At 44.9% G+C, this 24,641-nt stretch overlaps 2 protein-coding genes across 3 annotated transcripts in view; one reads left to right on the top strand and one right to left on the bottom strand.

Annotated features, from left to right (window-relative positions):
* Positions 1 to 1,635, bottom strand: part of GABRA5 (gamma-aminobutyric acid type A receptor subunit alpha5) — a 54,432-nt gene extending 52,797 nt beyond the window's left edge. The window contains exon 1 of the mRNA XM_037053810.1: positions 1,526 to 1,635. Coding sequence (XP_036909705.1) covers positions 1,526 to 1,611 — 86 coding nt within the window. The 5' untranslated portion in view covers positions 1,612 to 1,635. The remainder of the gene's footprint in view (positions 1 to 1,525) is intronic.
* The window catches only part of GABRB3 (gamma-aminobutyric acid type A receptor subunit beta3), a 240,130-nt gene that overhangs the window by 41,562 nt on the left and 173,927 nt on the right, over positions 1 to 24,641 (top strand). Inside the window, exon 2 of one of the 2 annotated variants that reach the window (XM_037053806.1) lies at positions 21,150 to 21,197. In XM_037053806.1, coding sequence (XP_036909701.1) covers positions 21,150 to 21,197 — 48 coding nt within the window. Of the gene's footprint in view, positions 1 to 21,149; positions 21,198 to 21,408; positions 21,452 to 24,641 lie in introns of those variants that run through there. The other variant, XM_037053809.1, reaches the window with a different exon arrangement.

The following is a 24,641-nucleotide window of genomic DNA, read 5'->3' as shown; positions in this document are numbered from 1 at the left end:
CCTCTGAAATATTGCTAATTACATGCCGTATATCAGTCAACAAACTACCTACCTAAGGCATTAGCTTGGAGATCTGACTATTGGGTGTGATTTCACATATACACACACTTTTCATTCACAAGAATACCGGGGATGGCGTGGTGTGTGGGATTTACCAGCTGGGAGAGACCTAGGAAAGGACAACTTCCATTGAACAGATAAGAAACGAAAGTCACAGATGGGAGGTGTCCATTCAAGATGGGCAACAAGGTGAGAATAACAGTGGATGTCAGTCCTGGCCAGGTAGCTCAGTTGCTTAGAGCATTGTCCTGATTCACCAAGGTTGTAGGTTCGATCCCTGACCAGAACACATACAAGAATCAACCAATGAATACATAAATAAGTGAGCCAACAAAAATCAGTGTTTCTCTCTCTAAAATCAATAATTTAAAAAAGTGAAAAACAGCTGTCCCTGTGGGACACTCGGGAGGGCTGGAGGGACAGACATGCCCCTGGCTGGCCAGACACACAGCCCCGGTGCTTGTCATTTACCCGCCACAGCACCCAAGGACAGTCACAGCCTCTCCCTGTCTCAGCTTTCTCCTCTGTACAGACCTGGAAAGGCCAGAGAGCAGAAAATGTCCAGGAGACACACAGGACCTCACAGACCCCAAGAGGACCCTCCTGACTGGCCAGAGCTCCGGAGTCCTCACAAGTTGTCCCACAGCCACCGTATTCTCCAGACTGCTCGTGACTCACGCAGCGCACCGTGCAACCTCTGGGGCTGGTGTGACAGAAAGAGTGCTCGGCAGATTTGTCCTGAAGTTTAATTTTTAATTACACTCCATCCCCTGCAAGTTACAGCACTGTGGGCTGGCCAAGGCAATTCGGGGGAGCAGAGGAGACAGGAGAAGCGGCAGCCCCCTGTAAGGGTGTCTCTCTGAAATGCAGGTTGTCACCCATTAGATGAAAACAGATGAGAATCGAAACACCAATAGCAAAGACCAAGGTGAAGACATCAAAGGAGCGAGTGATGCCAGGTGCCCAGGTGTGTCTTGCTCATCATTAGACACGTGTACTTCCTGGTGCCTGCACCTGCATTCAGATGGCCAGGGTTCAGGGCCAAGGGTACCTGCAGTCCTTGTTATTACTGTATAGCATGGGATTGGCCTTCAAGGTAAATTCCTTTGCATACTGGAACTGGGGGGGGGGGGCGGCAAAATGTAGAAACAAGAGTCTAACAAGTGACAAATGTCCTATATGCCCATGAACTTCTGAGTCTTGTTTTAACCTGAGTAGGAGGACACACGGCCGACTCCACAACCATTTCCTTCCATTTTTGGAAACAAAACCTGCCCCCTGTCTCCCCACGCTTGCAGCAGCCTTGCTCAGGGAGGACGCAGGGGGTAGGGCAAGGACTTGATGATTTACCGCAAACCCAGGCGCCTGGGACCACAAGGGTGACCAAGGCTGGCCGCCCCGAAAAGTTTCCGAAAGGCACTCGCGCCCCGAAAACCATAAAAGGATTAAAAAAATGATCACTTACCCAAAGTGACTGGCCAGGTTCATGGAAATACAAAAGACAAGGAGGTTTTTGATCATGATAAAGCTAGAGAACATTCCATCGTCCATTCCCAATAAGAAGAATAGTTGAAGCAGGTGAATTTCGAAGGAAAACTCTTCCTCTCTCCAACGCGATCTTGCGGCTGAAAGGCAGGCAGACGAGGAAAGCACATGAACACGGATGTTTTCCTGTCCCCGTTCCTAGAATCCAGTCCTGCTGCTCAGGCTCACAGGTGACACGGAAGGCACCCTGGCTGTCCTCGGGGCACAGCCCCACTCGGGGTTTCCTCTGTCCCCCACCCGGGAAGTGGGGCATGGAAATAAAATACAGTATGGCTTAATTTCTGCTTAGAGCGCAGAATGGTTCTCCTAATGTCCGCCTCCGTGTCTCAAGGACTCTGTTTACTGTATAGTGTGTTATTGAAAGGACCCCTTAGTCTTATTAAAAAATTAGTGCTAGAAGTTCGAAGTGTTTGGCTGTCAAATTCACATGTGGAATAATTTTACCTTTCTGAGGTCTCTGCCACGTGTTCAAAGCCAGCAGGCTACTCCTCGTCCTGCGAGTTGCTGAAAGTGTGGGGAAAGGGGGAAAGGCACATTTAAGAAACTAGTCTACAGGATCACGGGAACAGAACGGCTGGCAAGGGAAGCCTGCACTTTCTCCGCATCCGGTCCCCCATGGCCCTATAACTTCATGTTGTCACTGCATTTGGGCAGTTCTCTCAGGCGCCTGCTGGGCCCCCAAAGAATGCATTCGAAATCCAGGCAGCACGGTCCCTGGGCGCTGCAACTCTTCTGAGCGAAGGCACACATTTCTCAGTATGCGCAAAGGGGCGCACACGCCACAGAAAACCTCGTGTTCAGAGGGAGTATTTTCCCAAAGAGACCCCAGGCCGACTCCGGAATTGGGAAGCATACAACAGGTACTTCGACCTCAGAAGCAAAGGCCCTAGTATGCAGAAGGGCATGGTGCCTAGCTGCCACGCGGTGGTCGCCTGGGCGCGTCCTGGGGCTCGTCGCCTGACCCGGGCAGGAGTCCCAGCGGCGAGCACGCGGCGCTGCATGCGGGAAACCTGGGCGGCGTCTCCTGCTGCTCCTCATCCCGTAGCCCCCAAAGGAAGACAGAGCACTCACAGTCCCTTCGGGGGCTGGCGGGCCCAGGGGAAAACGGGGGCGGCACTGCGGGGCCTCAGCTTCCGCCACCCCTGCTCCCGCAGCTCCGCGGGGTCGGCCTCCCGCCCGGCCCGCAGCGGCGCGCCCCGCTCCTCCAGCTCGCCGGCCTTCCCGGGCGCGCTCTGGCCCTCGCACACCTCCCAGCTCTGGCCCCGGGTCCGAGCCAAGCGCCACGCCAAGCTGCGCCTTTCTCCTTGGAGATGAGCGCGCGGTGCAGCGGCGGCTCTGGGTCCCCTGGCCTCCAGCAAGCAGCCCGGGCTACCCGCGAGCAACACCCCGGCGGAGCCCGCGCTCACCCCGCCAGCGGCACCGGAACCCCGCGCGCCTCAGAGCAGTGGGGCTGGCGGGGCCCTAGGCGTGCGATTTCGCCCTTCCGATTCCAGTGACGGCAGTGGAGGGTGTCCCCACGCCCCGATTCCTAGCGATGGGGGGGAGGGTGGGCTCTGCTCTCTGATGCCCCGTCCGGCAGGGCTGTGCCGCCGAGGACGCCTCTGCCCTCCCGCGCTGGCAGCGCTCCCGCAGCCGCCGGGGGAAAGTTTGCGCTCCCAGCCGCCCGCGGCACCCCGCCGGCTCCCCAGCTCCCCTCCCGGACCCTGCAGTCGGCGTCTCGGACGCCCCGAGGACAGGGGTGCGGGCCGAGCTGGGGCCGCCCGTCCGCTCACCCTCTCCCGCAGCTTCTTTCCCCACTGCCCGGCCCCGCGCGCCCGGGGCTTACCCTGAGCGTCGGCCCCGGGAGGAGAGCCGTCGGCTACGGTGCATCCTCCTTCGCTGCCGCCTGCTGTCGCCCGGCTGGCAGGCGCGGAAGGCCAGTGTGCGGCGTCACCGCCCCATGCTGCCAGCCGAACTTGCCCAGCGTTCCCGGAGGAGCCGATCCCCGGCCGAGCACCTCGGCGCCCCGCGCTCCCGCGGCCGCCCTGCAGCTCCGCTGTGCGCCGCGCCCGAGGCCGCGCGCTGCCCGCTGCAGATCCCCCCGCGCCCGGCGCACTCGCGCTCGCTCTCACCTCTCCAGAGCACCACATGCCGTCCGCGGCGCCGAGGATCCCGCCTCTGCAGAGGAGCCCGGCAGAGGCCGCCAGACTCTCACCAAACGCGCCCCCGACCGCGGGGTGGAGGGGCGGGCTCAGGGCCCGGGCTTGGCCTGCTTTGGGATAGGCCGTATTTCTGCGGAACTTTCTTTTCTGCTTCTGTAACAACTGTCTTCGTCGGTGGCTTTATTAATGAATTATGGGTTTCTGTTGTTTTACATACATAAAATTTTTTTTTCACTTAGAGTTGGCATAGAATATTATATTAGTTTCAGGTGTATGATTTGATGATGCAACATTTATGTAAGTGAAGTGATCCCCCTGATATTTCCAGTACCCATCTGTCATGATACATGGTTATTGAAATATTATTGATTATATTCCCTGTGCTGTACTTTACATCCCAGTGGCTGGTTTTATAACTGGCCACTTGTGTTTCTTAATCCCTTCACCTTTTCCACCCAGTCTTCCAACTACCCTCTCCCATCTGACAACCATCAAAATGTTCTCTGTATCTATGAGTTTGTCTCTGTTTTGTTGGTTTGTTTATTTTGTTTTTCAGATTCCCCATATAAGTGAAATCATATGGCATTTGTCTTTCTCTGACTTATTTCATTGAGCAGAATACCCTCCAGGTCGATCCATGTTGTCACAAAATGGCAAGAGTTTGTTCCTTTTTCATGGCCGAGTAATATTCCACTGTATATACGTACCACATCTTCTTTATCCATTCACCTATTGTAGGACACTTTGGTTGCTTCCACATCTTGGCTATTGTAAATAATGCTGCAATGAACATAGAACTGCATGGTTTTTTTTTAAGTTAATGCTTTGTTTTTTTCTAAAAATAAAAACCCAGAACTACAATTGCTGGGCCTTTTTTTTTTTTTGCTCCCGTTATAGCCTTTGTTTTAAAGTGTTTTAAAAGTTTGTTTAAATATTTGTTATTAGTATTGCTAACCCAGTTTTTTTTTCCATTTCCATTTGCATGAATTTTTTTTCCACCACTGAGCATCTTTATTATCAGCATTTTGAACTCTGCTTCTGGTAGATTGTTTGTCTCCATTTTGTTTTGGAGTTCTGTCCTGCTTTTTCAGCTGGGATGTGTTTCTTTCTCTCCCCAGTTTGGCAGCCTCCCTGTGTTTGTTTCTGTGTAAGTAGAGCTGCTCAGTCCCACAGGCTTGGTAGAGAGTGGCCTTACATAGTGGGTGTCCTGTGGGGCCCAGCGGTGCAGTCTCCCTGGGCCCCTGAGCGAGGGGCTCCAGGGGTGTCCCTGGTGTGGTGTGCGCACCTTCCTGCTGTAATTGAGCCCTGATCGCTGCTGGCACTGCAGTGGGAGGCATTGACTCTCAGGCTATTGGCTATGAGGACACGCCATGGCTACAGTGGAGGAACTGTCCTTGGGGGCTGGCCGTGTGGACCCAGACTCACTTTGGAGGGGCTCTGGTGCCTGGCGAGTCTGCCCTTTGGGTGTGTCATTTGTGGAGGTGGTTGCGTGGAGCTCTGCTGTGCTCTGAAGGTGGCCGCCACCGAGCGTGTCGGTTCTGGGGCCTCCTGGGAGCGGCGCCTAGGTATGCCCAGGTCAGCCGCTTCCTGTGCCACACCTGGAGCCACCTGGGAGGCGCTACAAAATGTTCTGCAGATGGTTGTCACCTGTGCTGGGCTTTCAGGTGCCTGGGAGAGGCCAAGATGGGAACTGAGTGCAGGACCTGGGGCTGCTTAGCGAGAGGTTGGAAGCATGCCCAGGCCAAATGCTGCTTGTGTGAACCTTTGAATTTAGTAAAGTTCACAGCCTGAGCCAAGACAGGCAATTTGTATGGAAAAACCACTGGAAGCATCTGGGTGGGTGCGCAGGTTGGGAGGCCAGGGTCTTAGGGACGCACTGGGCGGGGTGAGTCGGGTGGGGCCCCCTGCGCTCAGCAGGTGGCGGCCTCAGCTAAGGAGCAAAATCGAGCAGCAAACCTCCCCCTCACCCCTCATTCTGACATCAGATGACTCAATTACCCCCGTGCGTCCCTGGTGCCTTTGGAGCTGCGGTCCCAGTGCAGGAGCTAAGAGCAAGTGAGTCCGAGTCCACGCCGGGCCCTTTAAGAGGGCCGGCCGCCTGGGACTTGGGCAGCAGGGTCTCCCGGCCCCACTAGGCCTGTGTCCACTGGTTTTCACAGGCAGGGGTTTGGGAACTTCTTCTGGCACTGCGGCCCTGGGCTGGGGGGCCTGGAGTGGGGCTGGGACCCCTGAGCCCCCAGAGTGGGATCTCTCTGTGGATATTTCTTGAGGGCCTTCAGGGGCATATTTGGTATCCCTTGTCATCACCACTGCCCCCCTCTTTAGAGCAGAGATGGACAGCCAGGACAGCGTTGGCAGCCCATGGCTCTCCCCTCCCAGGGCCAAGTCCAGCCCTCTCAGACCCCGGTCGGTCCTTCTCGTCCTCAGCAGCAGCCCTCTGTCCACCTCTCTGCTGTCCAAAATGCAGCGGGAGGGAGACCCAGAGTCCAGGTGGTGGAGGTCAGAGTTCAACCTTCATCAAATGAATGGCAGTGTACATTTAGGGGTTTTCTACAGGTCCATTTCTCGGTAAAGAACAGTGTGTCAACAGCAAGTGGCCATGGGGTCAGCGCTCCCTGCAGGGTGACGGGGCCCCGCCCGCCTCGGGATACCTGGGGTTTGACCTGGGGGTCCGGTCTGTCTCGGGCTCAGGGGTGCAGATCCTGAGGGGTGAGTGAGGCCCTGCCAACATCTGGGCAGAAACAGGGTCCCTTCCAACAGCACAAACAGGTTGGGGACAAACAGGTTGGGGACACAAACAGGTTGGGGACCCTCTCCAGGAGGAAAGGGTCAAGATTCACACTAGATTCCGCATCTTTCTTGACGCGGTATTGTTTCCAGTCACTGCTAACAGGGTAGTTGGGGGAAACGGCAAATTTCTAACTCTCCTCCAGGACGGCCCGGCATCTAATCCTTCAGTGGCCAGGCCACGGTGGTCCTCAGTCGTGTTTACCTTCTGGAGCTTCTCCATATTCCGGAAACCCTGAGATTAAAAAAAAAAAATAGGGCACTGTGACTGCATCTCGGGAACAGGACATAATGTATGAATGTGTCTGATGCACAGGAGTATTATTGTGAACATACATTTAGCCTCAGTATTAAATAACTTTGAATCTAGTGATTATCCAACTCTAGAGATGAAGGAAATATTCTAGTGCACTAAATGTAAATTAGATACGGTGCTCATCTCAGAGGCTTTCTGATTGGAAAGCGGGTACATTGACCACATGCAGTTCTTTGTTTTCTTTTTTGAAAAATTTAAATTATTATTATTTTTTATCCTCACCTAAGGACATGCTTTTTTTTTTTAATTTTTAAAGAGAGGTAGAAACATGGAAGTGAGAAACATTCAGTCCATCCACACCCAGACCAGGATTGAACCCACAACCTGCACACGTGCCCTGACCGGGAATCGAACCTGTGATGAGTGACCTTCTTGTGACCTTTCAGTTTAGGGGATGGTGCTCCAACCAAGTGAGTCACATCATCCAGGGCCTTCATTTTCTAACTTCTCAAAAGATGAATCACTAAGACAAAGTACACTGACTGTTAAAATCACTAGATTCAAACCAATCAGAATCAACTTAGAGCATTGGTATAACCAAGCGAATACTCCTTTGAGCTGTGAAGCATTAGAACTGTAAGTTTGGCGATACCAGTGAGGCTGCCCTTCTCACAGTTAAACAGCATAAGGAAGTTACGAAACGTAGAATTCAGACACATAGAGAACTTAAAGCTTTACAGATTATCAGAGTCACTCGGGAATTTTTGCAGACAAAGATAAAAGTAGACAAACCAGAGATTACTTTCAGATGAGTGATTTGTGGATATTAATCCCGAACAATAATGTCATATGAAGGTATTGTCAACCAATAATGAATATCAACTGTAAGTGTATTTATGTTCTTTTGATGAATTATTTTGAAAATTCCCATGCTTTTGTTAAATTTGCTATCAATTTAATTTTTATGCCTAATATTGAACATATGGAAAATATCTTGAGTAAAATCTAATTTTTAAGAAGGTATTTAAGCAGTGCGGTTGAAATATTTTCCTTCTCCCTGTGATGAAACAGCGACCCATCCTCTCCTTTGAATATGTGGAAACTAGGACGGAGCCCCAGGCGAGACGGCCCTGCAGGGTTAGTGAGACAATAAGACATATCATAAACCTATTGAAAGCCACGGTTTAGCAAGAATGTTTATTGCCTGTTCAATAATTGTGTTATACTTCTGGAAGGCGGTAGAGGGAGCCCCAGTCCCACCGAACCCTAGTGTAGGACCAGACGCAGTGTGTAGTTTCCAGTGTCAAAGCCTAAAATAGCTGAACTTGGGGAACCAGATAATAGGCTGAGCACTAGTCTGAGAACACCCACTCTGTCCCCGTTCGGAAGTGAGGGGTGAGGCTGTGTCCACGTGGGTAGGCCTGGTGAAAACAGGGTCCCCAGGAGCTTGGGGACAAGTTGAATGGAGGGCGTACTAGGCCAAAAGCCCACTCACATAGAGTAAGGTGTGCTCGTGGAACTGTGTGTAATTTTGTGTTTAGGAAGAATCAAGTTCAGGGTAAACCCGGCAGGAGGGAAGATGAGATCCATATACAGAGGCCAAGTGCAAGGAAGAAAGAACTACTGAACAGTTCTGTGGGTCGGCGTGGACGTGCTTCCCGGAAACGTTCACAGAGGCAGCTCCGCGGAGACAAAGTGTGGGAAGGAGGCAAAGGTGGGGCTTAAACGCGGGTAAGAACACCCAGGGTCAGAACACCCAGGGCCAGCCTGTGGAGGGGATTGAGTACCCGTTTGAGTTACTCCATTCAGGGAATGATAAACTGACTGTTCACGTGTATGCAATGCAGATCTGTAACCGCTTTCCCCAAACAGCCGTGACCGGTGTGGCTCAGTGGGTTGGGCATCACCCTGCAAAGTGAAAGGTCGAGAGTCCGATTCCAGTCGCGGCCCATGCCTGGGTTCCGGGAACTCGGAGCAAGAGCCAGAGGCAACTGGTTGAAGTTTCTCTCCCTCACATCCATGTTTTGCCCCCCCTCCCTTTTCTCCTTCCCTTCCCCTCTCCCTAAAAATAAAAACAAAAACAAATGTTTTCCCTAAACAGCAAAAGCAGGGTCTTAGTTGTTAAAGAAGCAGAAAGGTCAAGTCTGACTGGGAGAAGGAGGCTCCTGAGGGAACACAGCAGTTGATTTAGACTCTGGCAGAGAACGCGGATGGAAAGTACTCTACATGCACCCCAGAGCCACGACCAGCAGAGAGCAGGAACCCAGGAACACAGGTGGGAGGAATGGGCCTGCCTGCTCATTCCTGCTACCACCTTATTTAAATTAGAGCCTTTATATTAACTAGTCACCTGAAGGATACATAGAGGCTACAGACATATTTTATTTTCTTTTTAAAGATTTTATTCATTTATTTAGAGAGAGGGCGAGAAACATCAGTGTGTGGTTGCCCCTCACATGTCCCCAACTGGGGACCTGGTCCACAACCCAAGCATGTGCCCTGACTGGGAATCGAACCAGTGACCCTTTGGTTTGCAGGCCAGCACTCAATCCACTGAGCTACACCAGCCAGGGCTTTCTGTTTCGTCTTAATTTAGTCTTGGAAGAGTGTATGTTTGTAGGAATCTAGCTCCTTTGTTTGGATTGTCAGATTTACTGGCCTATAATTATTTGTAGTAGTTTCTTACAATTCTTTGTATTTCTGTGGTGTCCATTGTCATTTCTCTTTTATTTCTGATTTTATTTATTTGGGTGCTCTTTTTTTTCTTGATTAAGTCTGGTGAAAATTTTTTTATTAACTTTATTAATCATTTTCTTTAAAAATTAAAGAAACAGCTGTTGGTTTTATTGATCTTTTGTATTCTTTTCTCAAGACTATTTGATTTATTTCAGTGCTTATCTTTATTATTTCCATCCTTCTACCCACTTTAAGCTTTGCTTGTTCTTCTTTTTCTATGTCCTTTCCATATAAGCAGGGGTGTCCAACCCACGGTCCATGGGCTGCATGTAGCCCAGGATGGCTATGAATGCGGCCCAACTCAAAATCGTAAATTTACTTAAAACCTTTTTTTTTTTTGTTCATCAGTTTTCGTGAGTGCTTGTGTATTTCATGTGTGACCCAAGACAAATCCTCTCCTTCCAGTGTAGCCCAGAGGCATCAAAAGGCTGGACACCCCTGGAAGGTTACATTGTTCTTTCGAGATTTTTCTTGTTACTGGAGGTAGGCCTGTCTCACTAGGAATGTCCCTCTTAGGATTGCTCTCCCAGAGTTTCCCAGACTCCGGGTTATCGTGTTTTCCTTTTGATCCATTTTAAAGTTTCTTCCTTGATCTGGTTGTTGACCCATTCATTGTTGAATAACATGCTATTTAGCTTCCACGTCTTTGCGTGCTTTGTAGTTTGGGGCTTGTGATTGAGTCCTACTTTCATAGCTTTGTGGTCAGCGAAGAAGCGCGACATGGTTGCCATATTCTTACATTTACTGAGGCTTGTTTCGCGGCCTAACATGGAGTCTGTGCTGGAAAACGTTCCATGTGCAGGTGGGAAGTATGCCTACCCTGCTGCTTTGGGGTGAAATGCTCTAAAACATCAGTTGAATCCGTCTGGTCTAATGTGTCATTTAAGGCCATTGTTTCCTCACTGGTTTTTTGGCCGGAAGGTCTGTCAGTGAAAGTCATCCAGGTGTTCGAGTCCCCAACTCTGACAGTGTTGTGTTCCCCTCTCTCTTTGTGCCCATCGAGACTTACGTATACAAATATGTGCCCTTACAGTGCGCGCGTAAGGGTGGCAAGGTTTGTGTCCTCTGGTTGGATGGACCCCGTTAGTACAAAATGTCCTTCTTCGTATCTTGTCACAGCCTTTGCTTTAAAGTGCATCTCGCCTGACAGAAACATTGCTTCCCCAGCTTCTGTTTCGTTTCCATGAAACAGCTTTGTCCGTCCCTTCACTTTCAGTCTGTGTGTCTTTCTATCTGAGGGGCTCTCTTGGAGACAGTATACATATGGGTCGTGTTTTCTTCTCTACTCAGCATCTTTTTGGGGGAGCGTTTGATGCATTGACATTCCAAGTGATCACTGACCAGGGTGTTACTGCCATTTTATTATTCATACTTATGGTTTTGCCTTTCTTCTTGTTGCTTTCTTCTAGTGAATTCTTTATTCCAATGATTGTATTCTTCATTTCAGACTGGTTTGTTTTTTAATCCTCACCCAAAGACATGCTTATTGATTGTAGAGAGAAGGGGAGGGAGGGAGAAAGAGAGGCACAGATGTGTGAAAGGTAGAGATTTCAGACCCTCAATGAGACTCAGGAGAACGCGACGGGGCCACTGAGGGCGCCTGGGAGAACTGCGTGAGGTCCCAAGGTGCCCACTTTGAAGGGGACTGAGGCGTCCTTGCCCTGTGTACAATGTTTCATGTATCTTACATCTTCTTCTATAAATGTCTCTGTGTTTCATTGCACATGTCTGGGTACCGCCTGCACAGACCTCGTATGTGTGACAGTATTGGAAATGCTAACTCGCAGCCCGTGGGATACAATTGTATCAGCTGCGGGACTTGGTTTCGCTTTCTTTGCCTTTAGTCTCACCGACGCCATTGATTTTCAGAGTCACCTCAGTCAGCACCTGCCCCCTCATTCCACGTGTGGGGTTGTTTCTCGGGCTTGTGGTACAGGGAGATTTCTCTGCATCACGTGCTATACTCCATATTGCAATCACTCAATTACTTAAATGATGCTTAAAATCTCTGAATGCCTTTCTTATACCGTAAAGTTCCATAGGATTTGACAAATACATGGTGTTACACAGCCACCGTTATGAAGTTTCACGGAATAAGCTGATCCCTCTAAAGAATCCTCGTTTCATTCGTCAAACCTCCCCCTCTCCATTTGAAACCCCAGTGACGCCCTTTCTGCCATCTCTGGAGTTTCGCCATGTGTAGATAGTCATATAATTGGAATAACAGAATATATAGCTTTTCTAGACTGGCTTCTAAAACTTATCAATATGGGTCGATATTTACCTTTGTCTTTATGGCTTGATGTTTATGTTTTTTCAATACATCTGTCATATGTTTGTACCTTGGTTGTTTATCCATCCATTTATTGGGGTACATCTTAGTTGATTTCATCCCTTGGTGATTAGGAATAAAGCCATATTAAACACTCACATGCAGTTTTTTTTTTTTACGTGGGCATAAATTAAAACTCCTTTGGGTAAATACTTAGAAGCATGATTGTTGGATCTTACAGTGACACTGTGTTTGACTTCGTAAGAAACCTCAAGTGTCTTCCAAAGTCCCTGTACCACGTTGCGTTCCCACCAGCAGTGAATGTTGCTCTGTGTTCTTGCTAACCATTGACCTTGACCTCGACCTCATCACTCTGCCAGGTCATAGCCAAGGTGTTAGGTGTGTGTTGGTTTCTCAGTTCTTCGGTGACAAGTGATAGAGATATTGACCATCTTTTCATATACTCTTTGCAATCTCTGTGTCTTCTTTGGTGTGATAGCCAATCTATTTCTTAAGCTATTTTTTTAAATTGAGTTGTTCTCTTATTTTTGAGTTTTTAAGACTCCTTTCCATAATTTGGATACAGTTCTTTATAGGATTCGTGTTTCGTAGGTATTTTCTCCCAGGCTTTCTCTTGTCTTTTAATTCTCTCAACTATGTTATTTTATGGAGCAGGGATTTTAAATTTTAATGAAGTCCAAGTTAACATATTTTTCTCCCATGGATCTCGCTCTCAATTTTGCATGTAAAATCACATAGTTTTTTTCCCTGTTATCTTCTAGAAATGTTATATTTTTGTATTTTGCATTTAGGTCTATGACTCATTTCACGTTTTTTTTTTTTTTGAAAAATATAAGGTGTGTGTCTAGATTTCTTTTTTGCATGTAGCTGCCCAATTGTGTTAGCATCGTTGTCTGAAAAATCATTCTTTCTCCATTGGACTGATTCTGCTCCTTTTAAAAAAATCAGTTGATGGCATGTGTGTGAGTCAGTTTCTGGCCCGCTGTCTGTTACATTGATCCATGTGTCAGTTCTCATGCCAACTCCATGCTGTTTGGAATTTGTTGACTGGACAGTAGGTATTGAAATCAGACAATGCAGGTCCTCCGACTCTGTCCCTCTTCCGTGTTGTGTTGGCTACTCTTGGGCCCTTCCCCGCACATTTTAGAACGAGTTTGCTAATATCTGCAAAATAGCTTCACTGGGATTTTGACTGGGATGACATCGAATCTGCAGATCAAATTGGGAAGGACTGACATCTTAACAATACTAAGAGTTCCAGTGATCTGATACATTTGGTTGGGATGATTTACAAAGATGATGAATAACTACATTTCAGATTCATTTTTAGCCTTTCTCCATCTTAGTCTTTTTTTAATGTCTTTTTCTATAGTACTCTTCGTTTCTTTTTTGAAAAGATTTTAATTATTTATTTTTAGAGAAAAGGGAAGGGAAGGTGAAAGAGAGGGAGGAAAACATCAATGTGTGGTTGCCTCTTGCACACCCCCTACTGGGGACCTGGCCTGCAACCCAGGCATGTGCCCTGACTGGGAATCGAACTCATGACCCTTTGGTTCACAGGCCTGCACTCAATCCACTGAGTACACCAGTCAGGGCTCTCCATCTTATTCTAATGTTTGATTTGCTCTTCCCCATTATGCTTTTTAATTTATCTTTTTCTTATTGAATTTACCTTTCTTCTAATAATTTGAAGGGTTTTTCTCTACTATTCAAGTGGTTTGGCTTTCACATTTTAAAAGTCTAAATTAATTAGGAGTTAGCCCTCTGTCTGATTCACTCAAGTGCTTTTTATAAAACTTGAATACCTACAATTCCCCACTGGATATGTATATCATTTCTATCCATTGTTTTGTTTTATTTTTTAAAGATTTTATTCATCTATTTTTAGAAAAGGGGAAGGAAGAGAGAGAGGGTGAGAAGAAGAGAAACATCAATGTATGATTGCCCCTTGCACGCCCCCTGCAGGGGACCTGGCCTGCAACCCAGGCATGTGCCCTGACAGGGAATCGAACAGGTGACCCTTTGGTTTTCAGGCCAGCACTCAATCCACGGAGCCACCCCAGCCAGAGCTCTCTTGCTTTCTACTAAGCACAGCATCCATTACAGTATAATTTATCTTTCACTCACTCTGCAGGTAGCCATTGAGAGAACCTAGACGCAGCCCTCGTAGCACAAGACTTTCTCTAGTTTTCTCCCCCTTTGAATGAAGTTTATGTTTTAAAACATTTTTTAAACTTATCAAAAGCAGTTTAATCAAAGTAATTACAGTCTCAAAAACAGAAGAATCAGGGTGATTACAATCTTAAAAAACAAAACAAAAACAACCCCGAATGTTTTTATACTGTTGGAGGATAAAAGAAACAAAAAGAAGAATTGTTAGTAAAGCCATTTTTTATTCCAGTGAAGAAAAATAGCTTATTTAGTGCATTGGTACTGTTTTCTACAACAGACAGTTTTTACAATTTGACACTGTTTTTAAAGACATGCAGTGAAAATATTTTGTCAGATGAACAAAATTATTTTAACTTTTATCCATATCTGGATGGAAGGTTAACAAAGGGAAGGAATGGACATTCATAGGTGTGTCGATATTTTGATGGTCAATTGGGAGTTTGCACAGAGAAAACTCTGCTTTGTGAGCACCAACTGGTCAATACCCTGTAAAGCTGGTGAACATTTCCGTTTTAGCGATAAATAAGAAACCTTGGACACTCAAGACAGTCCAATAGCAAGCCTGGTAGAAGCTGAGTCATCACCCTCTAAAGGCAAATCTGGTGGTTCATGACGTGAAAAAGCAGGATGATTTGGTTGGTGTGGCTCAGTGGATTGAGCACCAGCCTGCAAACCAAAGGGTTGCCGGTTTGATTCCCAGTCGGGGCACAGGCCTGAGTTACCAGCCAGGTCCCCAGTAGGGGGCGCTCAAGAGGCAACCACACATTGATGTTTCTCTCGCTCTCTTTCTCCCTCCCTTCCCCTCTCTCTAAAAATAAATAAATACAATGTAAAAGAAAATAAAAATCAATAAATAAAAAATTTTAAAAGAAACCTACCTGACCTTATTAACCAATGTCAACCCAATAAATATAATAAAATAGAAAACACTAAAAAATAATAATTCTGTACTCCTCACCAGGCATTTCTGACTGCTACATATTTGTCTTAGGCTACCCTCATTTTTTGGATACAATTGCTACACACCAGATAACCTCCTCATTGTTTTAATTTTCTAAATTGACGTTTGTTAGAAAGCCGGGAGACTTTGAAAAATTTCTGGAAGACATTTTCTTGTAAGAAATTCCATTTTTCCAGCTTATCCATAATTTATAGTCACTTCATTATTCTGAAATAGTATATGCATTTGGAAACTACTGAGAGCTAAAAATATTAACTCATTTTTCTAACACTCAGGGCTGGACATTAAATTTTCATGAATAGACTAAGGATACACATGCAAGGTTTTGCATTATGATGTCATTTATGACAATGATTTTTCAAATAGGTATTATGCCCCCTTAATATTTTTAAGGCATTACCATATTTGATTGAACAATTTCTATTCTGTTTGACCCTTGACTATTTCTAGCAGGGGTGTCCAACCTTTTGGCATCTCTGGGCCACGATGGAAGAAGAAGAGTTGTCTTGGGCCCCACCTTAAACACATGTAATCACAGAAAAAAAATCTCATAATGTTTTAAGTAAGTTTACAATTTTATGTTTGGCCATATTCACAGCCATCCTGAGTCACATGTGGCCCATAGGCTGCAGGTTGGACACCCCTGAATTAAAACAATTGGCAAGTAGCCACTTAAAATTTTTTAAGATTTTATTTATTTATCTTTAGAGGGGGAAGGGAAGGAGAGAGGGAGAGAAATATCAATGTATGGTTGTCTCTCGTGCATCCCCTGCTGGGAACTGGTCTGCAACCCAGGCATGTGCCCTGACTGGGAATCGAACCACGATCCTTTGGTTCATAGGCCCGCACTCAATCCACTGAGCTATACCAGCTGGGATGCCATTTTTATTATCAGAATTAGCTCGGATTACTTTTTAACAAAGATTTCCATATTTGTTAATTAGTGCCTTAAAGTGTGTGAATCTTCTTGAGACTAGAGTGGATGTATGAAAATCAGTAGCGTTCATTACCAGAATGCTCTCAAATGCTTGCATGACAGAAGACTTGTGGACATTAAATTTTAAAAATTAGTTTATAAAAATGCCATCTCATTATTTCACTTCCTATTTCTGTCAAATTTTTCTCATAACATTTCTGTCCTACTCAGCTTCTAAAAACTTTGTGAAACCTTGACTACTCAGTTTAATCTGTAATTCTATCACTTTTTCCCTCAAAATATCTTTTCCCACTTCAAAACTCAATTAATTCTTAACACATCTTTTGCTAAAATATTTAGGGCTTAACGTTTTAAAGATTTTATTTATTTCTTTTTAGAGAAAGGAGAAGGGAGGGAGAAAAAGAGGGAGAGAAACATTGATGTGAGAAAGAAACATCAATCGGTTGCTTCTCACAGGCTCCCTGGTGGAGGACCGAACCTGAAACCCAGGATTGTGCCCTGACTAGGATTCGAACCAGTGACCTTGCAGTTACAGGATGGTATCCAATCCACTGCACCACTCTGGCCAGGGCAGGATATAACTTTTTAAAATACACATTCACTTGAGGTCATTTTAGATTCATATGTGGGTGTAATATGGCGAGACCCCACAGGCTGTTTACCCAGCTGCCCCCAAAGGTAAAATTTCTTAAACACTTAGGCTGCAGTGTCTCAGCCAAACGAGGGTCATGGACATGGCGAAGACACAGCATGTCGGCCACCATGGGGGTCCCTGATGTTACCCACTCTGGCCCCCGCACCTGCCCTTCAACGCTGGCACCCCCAAGCTGTTCTTCATTTCTGTGATTTTGTCCTTCCAACAGTGAACTATGAATGAGGTCATCCAGTACAGAATACAGTCCTTTGTGACCAGATCTTCCCACCCTGTTTCCCCAGACTCCCATGGATGGTGTGTAGCTAGTTTGCCCTTTTCCATGGTTGACCAGTACTCCGCAGCATGGATTACTCTAAGTCCGTTCACGTGTTCATTTATTTTTAATTTTTTTATCCTTACCCAAGCATACTCATTGATTTTTAGAGAAAGAGGAAGAGAAGGAGACAGAGAGAGAGAGAATGAGAGAAAATTTTTGATGTGAGAGACGAACATCCGTCTATTGCCTCCCCTATGCACCCTGACCAGGGATCGAACCTGCAACACTTTGGTACATGGGACACGCTCCAACCAAGGGAGCCAGCCAGCCAGAGCCTCACGTTCATTTATCAAAGTGCATCTGGGCCATTTCATTTTGTCTCCTGTGAACAAAACTGCCACAGACAATTATGCACAGACCCCGGCGGGCACATGAAATGAAGAAAGTCTTCATTTCTCAAGAACAAATTCCTGAGAACAAATTCCTGAGAAATGAAGTACTCAGGAGTATACTTGCCAGGCTGTATGCCGCTTGCATGTTCAGATTTTTGTCCAGAAACCTCCAGTCTTTTTTCTAGGGTGGCTGCCTTTTATTACATTTTCACCAGCAATAACTAATGTCTCTGCCTCTTCACCAGCGTTTGTTGTCGGGTTTTTTGTTTGTTTGTTTCGTTTTGTTTTGTTTTACTTTAGCTATTCCCATAGGCCTACAGTGATATCACGTGGTTTCAGTTTGCATCTCAGTAGTTGGTGACGTGGCTCACAGTCAGCTGCTCACTCACTCATACAACACGTTCAGTGAAATGTCTCCTCCTGGCTCCACCCATGTTCTGATCTCGTTATTGAGGTGGGGTTTTTTTTTTCCACTGTTGAGCCTTGGGAGTTCCCTACAGCCAGTAGGCACCAAAGTTTGCACACAATTCCCGCACTCCACGGCCAGTCCCTGCATCCCTCCCCCGTGTCCACTGGGGCCTTCACAAAACAAAACATCTCAATCTTGACTGAAGCACAGTTCACACACATCGAAATTGGCTGTGTTTTGTTCTTACATCCAAGAACTCTTTGCCCCACACTGGATCCCAAAGATGCTTAGGTCTGTGTTTTCTCCTAAAACATTTATAACCATATGTCTTAAATCTAAGTCAGTGATTCACCCATATTCAATTTTTCAACAGACCTGATTTTTTATGGCAGTTTAAGCTTCACAGCAAAATTGAATGAAAGGTACAGAGATTATCTTTGTATGCCCTGATCTACACAGGCACAGCCTCCCTTGTGGTTGCCACACTCACAAAGTGGTATGTTTGTGACAAGTGATAAATATACATTGACTCATCATTGACACCCAAAGTCCATAGTTCGTGTGAGGGTTTGCTCTTGGTGGTGTACTTTCTGTGGGATCGGACAGATGTGTAAAGACCAAAGACACTTTACCTATGTGTGTGTGATATTTTTCCTTGAAAATTTCGAAAATGGAAAATTTTATTTTATTTTTAAAGATTTTATTTATTTACTTTTCACAGAGGGGAGGGGGGGAAAAGGAGAGGAAGAGAAACATCAGTGTGTGGTAGCCTCTCACCCGCCCCCTACTGGGGACCTGGCCTGCAACGCACGCGTGTGCCCTGACTGGGAATCAAACTGGTGACCCTTTCGTTCACAAGCCAGCATTCAATCCACTGAGCCACATCAGCCAGGGCAAAAAAGGAAAATTTTAGGTATATAAAATGCTAGATTAATTTTGAGATTGTTTTTGTTTATGGATAAGGTACAAGGTTTAGGTAAAATTTTAATCTACATATGAATGTCCAGCTGACAATCACTTGAACAGATTTTTTTTTTTTTGGTCTATTTCTGAACTTCCTATTCCGTGCAATTGATCTGTGACTCTGTCCCTTCACCAAACCATGCTGTCTAGGTGAGGTGACTGTGGCTTTATCGTAATTGTAAAATGTGGTGGGGTGTCTTCTGTTTAAGGTATTTCATTGAATTCTGGGAAATTTGTTGTCAAGTTCTCAAATCACGTATTTCCTGATTTCCCCTCCACACCTGGTACCTTCTGTTCTGCAGAGATTGATACCTGTTCTTGTACGGAGTCTGGCACACATAACCTCCTTCATTGATTACAAAAGAAGTTGTCACTTACAAAAGAAGCTCCTTCTTTTATTACAAAATCTTTTTTGCATAGCATGCAATTTTGTAACATAATAATATCACACTCGAGCACACCACATGACGTTTTAGATGAGATGTTCAAATTAAAACTCTACATTATCAGCCCTGGCAGCTGTAGCTCAGTGGATTGAGCGTGGGTCTGCGAACCAAACAACTGCAGTTCGATTCCCAGTCAGGGCACATGCCTGGGTTGCAGGCCAGTTCCCAGCAGGGGACACATGAGAGGCAACCACACATTGATACTTTTCTTCTCTCCTTCTCTTCCCCTCTCAAGATAAATAAATAAAATCTTTAGAAAAACCCACAAACTCTACATTATCACACCCATATTATTACCCCACTAATCACACTCAAGTAGGCGTTACTTCTGCCTGATCCTGTGTTTTCCATTTCTCTTTGCTGTTCACGTCCATCATTCAATTATCCTCTAATCCTGCCTTTGAGAATCCTTCGCTAATTTTTTTCTTCAGCTATTTAAATTTTATTAATCCATTTAAATCTGTCCTTTTTTAAAAAAATGTTTTTAATCCTCACCTGAGGATATGTTTTACTGATTTTTTGGAAAGGAAGGAGGGGGGGAGAGAGACATCAATTGGTTGCCTCCCATACATGCCCCAGTGGGAATCGAACCCTCAACACTTTGGTGTACAGGGCAATGCTCCAACCAACTAAGACACCCGACCAGGGCAATCTGTTCTTTCTTGAAGCATTTATAGATTTCATAACTAAAAATGTACCAGATTCTTTTAATATCTTGTTCCTTTTCTATGCTGTTAATGGCTTCTTGCCCCTCTCAGATATTTATTTGCTTATTTTATTTTCTGGCTATTTTTCAGTAATTCCGTTTCTTGTGAACTAGGTGGCCGAGCTTTTTCTTCTTAATTCTGGGTGTAATTCTCTAATGTCCACTACTTTGGTCTGTGAGCTAATGTCTGCTGAGGTAGCCACGAATGGGGCTGGAATTTGGTATCAGGGAAAAGGCCACAGGCCTGTCCCCAGGGGTTGTCTTTCTTCCACATCAGTGATATATGGTTTTCCATTGTCAAGTGTAAATTTTATCTCCATTGGTTTTCTGCAGCTGTTTTATTTTAAGCAACTCTTTAATCATGTGAACTGCAGTGTCTTATACATAGTAATCAATAAACAACTCTTATTTTTATTGTTATCATTGTATAATGATGAGGACAATGAGTTCCTAAAAATTCCTCAGCCATGAATATGTTTATTGATTTTAGAGAGAGAAGAAGGCGGGAGAGAAAGAGAGAAATGTCGGTGTGAGAGAGAAACATTGATGGGTCTCCCCCTGACTGGAGATGAAACCTGCAACCTTGGTATGTGCCCTGACCAGGAATTCGAACCCGCAACCATTTTGGTGTACAGGATGGTGCTCCAACCCACTGAGCAACCCAGCCAGGGCTGATGATAACTTTTAAAAATCATATTAGTCTCATACCTAGGAACTTTGGAACTGTAGCATACTTTAGCACCTTAGGAACTTTGAACTTTACATCGCATCTGTTTCCCACAAAACTCGCATTTAACTCCTTCCTTGTTCAATTTTCAATTAAAACGTGTTTCCTCAAAGAAGTTTTTCTGCCCTCTTATTGGGTATAGCTCCTTTCAAGTCATTTTATTATACTGCCTTGTTTTATATTTATCACTGCACATCCCACTATTTGAAATTATCTTATTTTTCAATTGTTTTCTTTGCTGTAATTTAAGTCATGGTTAGGTTTCCAGCTACTGTAGGAGCAGAAGCCAGAACTTAAGCTTATCAAATGTGACAATGTGACATGGTGTATTACTTTTTAAAGTATCACAGCCACCCCGGCCAGTGTGGCTTGCTATAGCATCCTCCTGCACACAAAAATGTTAGGGGTTCGATTCCTGGTCAGGGTGTGTATGACAGGCAACTGAGCAATGTTTCTCTCCTACATCAATATTTCTCTCCCCATCTCTCTCTCCCTTCCTCTCTTTTTAAAATCAATAAACATATAACATTTAAAATATTGGAGCTTTTCTTTAAGTATAATTTCTTGAATTTCGCACACACACACAAAACCTAGTGGAGCTATTTCACCAAATAGACACAGTTTGAGAACATGCTTATTTAAGGGATTTCAGATTTTAGCAATAAACGTGAAGCTCACATTTTATCCTCCTTTTATTTTTTTTTTAGGAATGCAGTCAAAGAACATAGAAAACTTTACACCATTTACGAAACCAGGTGNATCAATAAACATATAACATTTAAAATATTGGAGCTTTTCTTTAAGTATAATTTCTTGAATTTCACACACACACACACACACAAAACCTAGTGGAGCTATTTCGCCAAATAGACACAGTTTGAGAACATGCTTATTTAAGGGATTTCAGATTTTAGCAATAAACGTGAAGCTCACATTTTATCCTCCTTTTATTTTTTTTTAGGAATGCAGTCAAAGAACATAGAAAACTTTACACCATTTACGAAACCAGGTGAGTCCATGATACCTTCAGTCGATCTCTTAAAGGTGCCTACTCTTCACTAGTGATACAAGTATTAGTAGTTACTGTAATATGAGCTTTTGACTCATCTTGCTCTGTGTACTTTGTGTTTGAGACATCAACTAAAATCATTGTAAAGCATACATAGTACAGCCTTAATTTATCTTATGAAATTTTGCTATAATTTCAAATAAAATTTGTATCGAATTCTGATAGGGCATCTGATTCTAAAACTAAGTGCATCCAAGTTAAAACTAAAGATTTCTCTCACCCTGGCTGGTGTGGCTCAGTGGATTGAGCACCGGCCTGCAAACCAAAGGGTCACCGGTTCGATTCCCAGTCAGGGCACATGCCTGGGTTGTGGGCCAGGTCCCCAGTAGTGGAGTGCGTGAGAGCCAACCACACAAAGCCATTTATCTCTCTCTCTTTCTCCCTCCCTTTCCCTCTCTCTAAAAATATGAATAAATAAAACCTTAAAAAATAAAGATTCCTCTCACTGGAAGAAGCTTCAGACTTTAAATCATCATTTTGCACATTGGAGAAGGTAGCCCAGAAAAGATCAGGCTTGCTGAAGATCACCCGGCTGTTTAGTAGCAGAGTTAGAGAAAAAAATCTGTATTACACATTTTGATCATCATGCTTTTACATTGCTTTTTTCCCTGGGGGGGAAATCCCTAGCCAATAATTTTGTGTGTGTAAAAGCATGTTCTCCAGCTGATGTTCTCAGGGAGAGAAGCAGCTTCCAGCACCAAAGTTTTGCCGCAAATCTTTTGAAGACACAGATTTAAGGGAAACTAATGTTCTGATAAAATTGTTGTTTATCTTTAAAAATTCAGCTACAAACTGACTTCACAGTGAAAACATCGTGAGATACCACCTACCTCCAACTTCTGAACTAAATCAAGGTTCATCTTCCTCTGGGGCGTTTATTTGTTAATTTTTTAAAGATTTAACTTATTTATCTTAAGAGGGGAAAGGAGGGAGAGAGAGAGATAAATATCAATGTATGTTTGCCTCTTGTGTGTCCCCTGCTGGGAACTGGCCTGCAACCCAGGCATGTGCCCTGACTGGGAATCGAACCACGATCCTCTAGTTCACACACCTGCACTCAATCCACTGAGCTACACCGGCCAGGGCTATTTGTTAATGTTTAAAGCTTTTCTATGTAAAGGACTAATAATTCATTCATCCCTCCCTCCCTTCTCTCCTTGTATCCAGATTCTAAGAACTGTAATTTGAACTAGAGTCATTGTTCAATATTTTAATAGAAGGAATGATTTATTGTTAAATACCATTTTAGATCATTACTTATTGTGTACAGATAATTTTATTTACTCATCCAGAGGATTTCTTAGGACAAAGCCTTGAAAGCAGAATTGGACGATGAAAGAGGACATGCATTTAAAAATGTTTTATTTATATAAGTCTATAAAGGAAGCTGCATCAATCTTAAACATAGCGCATAAATATATACGAGTAAACACCTCCTGGTGACCATCAGTTAGACAAAGAAATACAATGCAAGCCTCACTTCTCCTTTTCACCAAAGGTAACCAATGGCATCACTTCTACCATCATCTGTCTCAGGTTCGGTCCCTAGAAGCAAGTTCTTTCTTAGTGTGAGAACTCTTTTGCCCATGATTTATTGAAGAAATGCTGTATTGAAAAACTTGCGAGGTTTTTTAACAAGTAGGATATGAGAGGTGAAGAAAATAGAGAGTTTTTTATACCTCCAGGCTCAGCTTGATTCCATAGATACCTTGTCACGTCAGTGATAGAACAAAGGCCATCCACCCAGAAGCCTAGTGGTTATCCACTTGCATTAAAAGACTTCAGCACAAGACTGTCCCTGGGGGGAGGGGCATGACTGCCCAGGCACCTCCATGGCAGGTGACCCAGTTCTGAAAAAAAGGGCTGGTGTGAGTGATTGGACTGACTCTACATCTAGAAAGGAGCAAAGGAGCTCTTGGATGAAGAGCTATGCGGTCGTCCACACTTTTCCGCCACGAAGATCCATTTCCGTCTTACGTAAAGTTCATACTGTCGAGTTCCAGTGTTTCAAGGGTCCTGGTGGGTTGCAATTTGGGGGAAGCCGACCAGGAGAGGTTTCTGGCACAAACCAGGGTCTACCTGCTGTAGTTATTTCAAAGGCTGTGGCTTATATGCATCATCTCTTCACCCCACCCCCCACCATTCTATTGGTCCTCAGTACCCATCTCTTCTGAGCCAGTTGGCTCACCTGCTGGGATGACCTTCATCATGGAGCCCCTGATTTTCATGACCCTTTCAGGCCACTTCCCAAGCCAACTGTCAGTCAGAACTTGAAATGTGAGTATCAAGAAGTTCTCCAAACTGAAAAGCTGAAAGCTTTTCCTCTAAGGTCGGGAACAAGACAAGGATGCTCACTCTCATCACTGTTATTCAATAAGGTACTGGAAGTTCTAGCCAGAGCAATAAGGCAGGAAAAAAAATAAAAGGCATCCAAAAGGGGAAGAAAGTATCACTATTTGCAGATGACATGATATCGTACATAGAAAATCCTTAAGACTCCACGGGGAAACTATTAGAACTAATAAAAAATTCAATGAAGTTTCAGAGTACAAAATCAGTTTATGAAAATCTGTTGTGTTTCTATACACTAAACTATAAGAAAGAGAAATTAAAAAAACAATCCAACTTACAATTCCAGCAAAAATAATAATATACCTAAAAATGAATTTAACCAATGAGGTAAAAGACTTGTACACTGAAAACTATAGGACATTAAAGAAAGACACAAAGAAATGGAAAGAGATTTCATGCTCATGGATTTAAAAAATTCATATTAGGACTTCTGGCAAAGATGGAGGTGTAAGTGGAAATACTGTGCCCCCTCCCACAACTAAATTTAAAGACAGCAAAGTTTTAGTAATAAAAATGCAGCCAAAACAGTGAAAATTGAACTGTACAGAAGTCCGACAACAACGAACAATTCAGCCAGACGGGTAAGAAGGGCGGAGTCAGCGGCAGAGCGGGGTCCGGCTGGAAAGATCGTTCAGTCCAACTGACCCAGGAGCCGAGGCAGAGGCGGTTGGTGGATCCCAGGTGTGGGGTGGTGACGGCTGGACCCAGTGAGGGTGCAGGGTGGCTGGCTGACTGCAGTCACACATTCGCGTGCAGATAAAACCAGCGAAGGAGCTAA

Source organism: Sturnira hondurensis, unplaced genomic scaffold (assembly GCF_014824575.4).
Source record: "Sturnira hondurensis isolate 20B ecotype Veracruz unplaced genomic scaffold, ASM1482457v3 Scaffold0007865, whole genome shotgun sequence".
Taxonomy (NCBI): domain Eukaryota; kingdom Metazoa; phylum Chordata; class Mammalia; order Chiroptera; family Phyllostomidae; genus Sturnira; species Sturnira hondurensis.
This window is presented reverse-complemented; position numbering and strand designations above follow the sequence as displayed.